The 5786-nt window shown below is 42.9% G+C and overlaps 1 protein-coding gene across 1 annotated transcript; it reads right to left on the bottom strand.

Moving 5' to 3' along the window:
* Positions 1–821: 821 nt before the first annotated feature.
* On the bottom strand, positions 822–1190 carry LOC145597022 (7-deoxyloganetic acid glucosyltransferase-like). The gene has a single exon (XM_081653203.1). It carries the CDS (start codon positions 1188–1190, stop codon positions 822–824), a length of 369 nt encoding a protein of 122 aa, XP_081509329.1.
* Between the last annotated feature and the right edge of the window lie 4596 nt (positions 1191–5786).

Below are 5786 nucleotides of genomic sequence, written 5' to 3'. Positions count from 1 at the left end.
AGCTAGGTTTTTAATTGATAAACAATAGATGTGGATAGAGGGATTTTATCATTTTCCCTCTTTTAATTTCAAGTGAAAAATGATTTCATTACAAACCAGGAAAGATCCCGCTTTGGTTTTCAGCGAAAATTTCATGCTTTTAGTTTTTGCGACGAGTTTTCATACTTATCGCAAATACTTTTTGTTTATTACAGTTTAATAATCTGGTTGCTATTGCTTATTACTTGCGACCAGAAACACGTATGGTCGTTATAGTTGGTCGTAAATGTGACCTTTTCTTGTAGTGTAATTTCAAATCACTTTTCTAATAAAAGTTAACCAACTTATACACAAGAGTAGTAAAGTTTGGGTCTTGGTCCGCATAATTTATGATGATATGGACAATATTTTTGGAAAATTCATAAACTTTAATTTCATCAAAGGCTAAAAAAAACTTTCACCAAGTTACATTATGCTTTATGATTTTATTTGGTTAAACGGATTCCTCAAAAATTGAGTGTAAGTTAGAGTATGTAGAATGGATTTAAACAAAACAATTTGATCAAACGAACAAAGTAGTAAACCAAACTATAACGATAGATTGGGTATATATATGAACGTCTCATCTACTCTCATAAGTTTTACCATAAAATTTTGAACTCCAACACAAATAACATCTTGAAGCCCCTTAAATGGCAATACTAGATTACAATTGAAGTCAGAAGTAATGACATGCTAATAGGTGGAAGCTGATGTTTACTTTGGGTCTTAACCGAATTACAATTTACAGTTAGTAGCCTCTTTACCTTCAATGAAATCTAATAAATGTTCCTCTTTCTTGATCAACCCTTTATTTCCTCGATTTGATAGTTAAAATTTGAATAAGATGACCCACCTTCACTGATGCCCTTCTTTGCTATGATCAACGTTTTACTCATTGACCCTTGTAGCTCATCCTTCTTCCTTTCCAAAAGATCATTGATCATGTTCTTTACTATAGTTCGATCACATGTATCCTTCATATCTAGGCCAATCCTCGAGACTTCACTTACAAATAAGTTGTTCACTTGTTGATCAGCAAAGTAAGGCCAACAAAGCATTGGTACCCCAGCTACAATGCTCTCTAGTGTCGAGTTCCATCCACTATGTGTCAAGAATCCACCAATGGCTCGATGAGCCAAAACTTCCTCCTGTGGTGCCCAACCTACCATGTATCCCCTTTGCTTGATCCCCTCCAAGATATCATCTTGGATTAGACTATCTTGGTCACATTTTGTTATGAGATTGGGACTTACAAACCAAAGGAATTAAAGTACTTCTTACTCTGGACTAGCCCAACCCGAAGTTCTATCAACTAATCCTTTTTGAACATTGTTAAGCTACCAAAACTTACATAGATAACAGATTTTTCTGGCTTTTGGTTCAACCATGATATGTGTTTAGGGTAATAATATCCCACCATGTGGTCCAATCCTACGGTGACATGTGGCCCAATGAAAAGGCTACACCTGTCCCAATAGGAGGATGACACACGGCAACATAGGAGCACATGAATCAAAGAGAAGGCTTCCTTACATCAGGAGGCCCAATTCCCGAGAAAAGCGCCAAAACGGCGCCCCTTAAGGACACGTGTCCTTGCCTAATTGCGCCGCCAATCAGTGCCCACCATTCTAGGTCATCAAACCCTAGAGGGCACTCTTTCCCACCCCTATAAATACCCCAATCATTAATGATGGGAGGAGTGGATTGAGACATATCATTCAAGGCATATTAAATTGCTCTAACTTCTCTCTCCTTTCTCTCTCTAAAATTCTTCGTTTTCCGGTTACTAAATTGACCGTCGGAGGCGAATATTCCGTCACCAGAATATTTTTTATTTAGTAGGTGTCTGCGGCCGTCCGAGCATATTCTAGACCTGTATCCCGAGGGATTCCAAAAAACCCTGAAACATTTTGCGGCGTTTTGGGGATACACGTTTGAAATGGCTAAAGATGGTCAAACACCCGGTCCTGGTGAGGACGAACACGTAGAGAATATTGAGGTCACTATCAACAACAATGATCCTCTGACCGCTTCATTTCACCCGGCTGAGGAAACCCCTGTAACGGCCGGCTCCTTGCAGGCAACTCAAGCAAAGTTCCGGAAGGAACTTGAGGGTAGGATAGCCTCTTCTTCTAGGTAGCCGCCTAGAAAAGAAGGAGAAGGCACCAAAAAGAAACCCCATGGCAAAGCGGCAAATACTGAGCATGTGGGAGCTAGCTACCTGTTCAGGAGACAACCGAGGTCACCCAGGGTGCCTTGGACTAACTTGTCGAAGCTCATTGAGAAAACAAAGTCGGCTGAGGGGTAAACCAAGCAGCCTTTTAGGTAGCCAAATGAGCCGTCCCAACGCTTTAAGGATGCTAGGGATTATCTTAGGCAGAAACGGCAGGAGCAAGCCGTCCAGTCCTACTATTTAGACACAGCTACCACTCCCACCATGCTAGATGACTTGTCATACCATACCCCCTCCAAGCATACCAGCTCGGCCAGGACAAATAAAAGTCAAGCCCATCACACTTAAACACCAATTCCTCTACCTCACTCAGCTCAGTTTCAAATTCCTCATAACTATGGTGCAGTCCTGCCGCCTACTCCCCCGGTGTACAAGCAGTACGGATACTGTGGCCAACCGTACGACCAGGTATCACATCTGGTTGGACAGGCCATCCAACCTCAGCATATTGATTGACAATTGCGCTTGTTGACTCTAGGTGACAAGTCGCCTCTGTTTTCTCAAGAAATTCTCAACTCTCCCTATCCAGCTAAAGTGAAAAGTGTACTCGTGGGTGCCTGCGATGGCATGGGCAACCCTGAAGAGCATATCTCTTCGTACAGGAGCTTGATGTACTTGCAAAATGTGGATGATGCCACTTGGTGAAAATGCTTCCCGGCCACTCTCAAGGGTGTGGCCCAAGACTGGTTTAACAGTCTGCCGGTCGGGTGCGTAAATTGCTTTACTACTCTAAGCTTGCTATTCGTTGGAAACTTCTCCTACAATATACCGCCTCGGAAGACCAGTCTGAACTTGGAAACTATTGTCCAAGGAAAGAAAAAGGGGTTGCGTTCATATGTCCAAACATTTAACACGGAGAAGGCGAAAATTTAGAATTTTTCTGATGAGCTGGCCTACTCGGAGTTCCTTCGAGGATTAAGGCACAATGGGTTTATGTTTGATTTGATTAGGAAAAAGATTCGAACATACGTAGGCATACTGCGGGAAGCCGAGTCATACATTGAAGCATCTGATTTCTGTTATCTTATAAAAGTGGAAGAGCCGGCCAAGGGCCCTTAGAAAAACCTCCTTCTCATCAAGACTTGACTGGCAAAAAGAAAGAAGCAAACAACAAAAGAAAAGAGATTTGGGTGGCTGACCCTCAGCCGTCCAAATCTAAGAAAGCCAAGACGTATGAACCACAATATAAATTCAAAAAAGATTGCTACTTTATCTTGATTGAAATCAAGGACAAGTTCATGTTTGAGAAGCCCTAAGCCTTTGAGGGGGCCAGCCCAGTACAGAAACAAGAGCAAGTATTTCCATTACCACAAGGATTTGGGGCATGATACGAATGATTTCAATTATCGAAAACGGTTGTTGGATAAGCTAGCCGAGAAGGGCAAGCTCAACTCGTATGCATTGAAGTCTAAGTTCGCCTACTCCCGGACGGACAATAAGTCCGAGAAGAAGAAAGAAAAGAAAAAAGATGATGAGGATGGGAATAACACAGACTCAGGGTTTGTGGTCGTCATATTGGGCAGCTTCGCTGCAGGTGGCCCAACCATGAGGGGAATCAAAGAGGATGCTAGACAAGTTGGGAAAGTGATGCACACCAATGATGTTAAAGTTGAACCCTTTTCTTGAGGTTACGGTGTGTGAGGCAGACAGGGGCAAATTCAAAGCCCCCCATGATGATCCTATGGTGTTCATTGTGAAGGTAGCAAACTTGAAGGTTGGACGAGTGCTAATAGAAACGGGCAGCTCGTCCGACATAATTAGCCTAGCTTATCTAAGGAACTTGCAATTTCCAGAGGATGCCTTGAAAGATATCTCCTACCTGTTGGTAGGGTTTGGAGGAAGTATTATTCACTTAGTAGGCCAGATAGATCTGCCCGTCCGATTTGGTCCCAAACGAGAAGGAATAGACATGGTTGTGTGATTCCTAGTTGTTAAAGAACTGACCGATTACAATGTCATCATTGGCCGACCGACTCTAAACTCAGCACAGGCTGTAATTGTCCCACATTTAAAGCATATGAAGTTTGTACGGTCGGACGGAAAGGTAGGATCCATTCATGGAGACCAAGTGATGGCAAAAGACTACAACCAGCTGGTCGTGAAACCCACGTCACTTGGACATGGTCGGGTGTCCGAGCAAAACTCAAAAAATGGGTCACTCCAAACACAGCGGGTCGACAAAAAATGCTAGTCTATTAAGAAGGAGCTGACATAGCAGCTAATGACCGTCGGCCAGCTAGAAGACTTGAGGCCGCAGCCAGCTGGCGATCATATGGACATAGTGTTGGACCCGGACTAGCTTGATCGGACAGTCAAGGTTGGCAATATGGCAGTCGGCCTGCTTGGTGATGACTTTGTAAATTTGTTGAGATAATTCAAAGATGTATTTGCTTTGAAAGTTCATGAAATGCCGGGTATAAGCCCAGATTTGGCCGTACACAAGCTAGCGATTACCCTTGTAGTTAAGCATATCCGGTAGAAGAAGAGAAATCATGGCGAAAAAAGGAATCAGGAGGACGAGGCCGAGGCCGAGGTGGAAAAATTGCTAGACGCCGGCTTCATTCGGCAATGCAATTACCCTAATCGGGTGGCTAATGTAGTTCTAGTCAAGAAGACGACTGAAACTTGGCGAATGTGTTTTGATTACACTGATCTCAACAAGGCATGTCCAAAAATAAGTTTTCCTTTGCCTAAAATTGACTGCTTAGTTGATTCAATATCCGGGCATGCCTTGATGAGCTTTATGGACGCCTATTTTGAAGTTCATCAAATCACTTTGTGGGAAAAAGATTAAGATGAAACAGCATTTGTGACCGAACAGGGGTTGTACTGTTATAATGTCATGCCGTTAGGCTTGGAAAATTCCCCAACCACTTTTCAGCGACTTGAGCATGCGGTCTTCAGAGATCAGATCGGGTGGAACATGGAGGCTTACATTGATGATATGATTGTTAAGTCAAAGAAGTCGGCCGACCATTTGAGTGATCTCCGAGAAACATTTACCAAACTCAGGCGGCATAAGATGATGTTAAATCCAAGGAAATGTGTCTTTGGTGTTGTGTCCAGCAAATTTCTCAGATTTCTAATTGACCAGCGCGACATTCAAGGTAACCCTGAGAAGATTCAAGCGGTCTTAGACATGAAATTTCCCAAAACTGTAAAAGATTTCCAGAGGCTGACCGGCTGACCGGCTGTTTAGCTGCTCTCGGACGGTTTCTGTCAAGATCAGGAGACAAGTGTCGCTATTTTTTCCAAACAATCAAGAAGAAAGCTATGTTCGAGTGCACTAAGGAAGCCAAAGAAGCCTTTACTCAGTTAAAAAATCATTTGCACACTCTCCCTCGACTTGTCAGTCCACTCAAAGATGAAAAGCTGTACATGTATCTTGCAATTTCTGATCACTCCTTAAGCGTCGTCCTACTTGTTGAAAGGGAAGACCACTAGATCCCTATGTATTTCATTAGCCATGTGTTACACAATGCCGAACTGAGGTATCCACCCATTGAGAAGTTCGGCTTGGCACTATTTATGG

Source organism: Chenopodium album, chromosome 20, assembly GCF_948465745.1.
Source record: "Chenopodium album chromosome 20, dcCheAlbu1.1, whole genome shotgun sequence".
Classification (NCBI taxonomy): domain Eukaryota; kingdom Viridiplantae; phylum Streptophyta; class Magnoliopsida; order Caryophyllales; family Amaranthaceae; genus Chenopodium; species Chenopodium album.
The sequence above is the reverse complement of the archived record's forward strand: the minus strand, read 5'-3'. Positions and strand labels throughout refer to the sequence as shown.

Bases quoted from the DNA above. Each gene is read 5' to 3' on its own strand.
- LOC145597022 (XM_081653203.1), bottom strand. From the start codon at position 1,190: ATGGTAGGTTGGGCACCACAGGAGGAAGTTTTGGCTCATCGAGCCATT.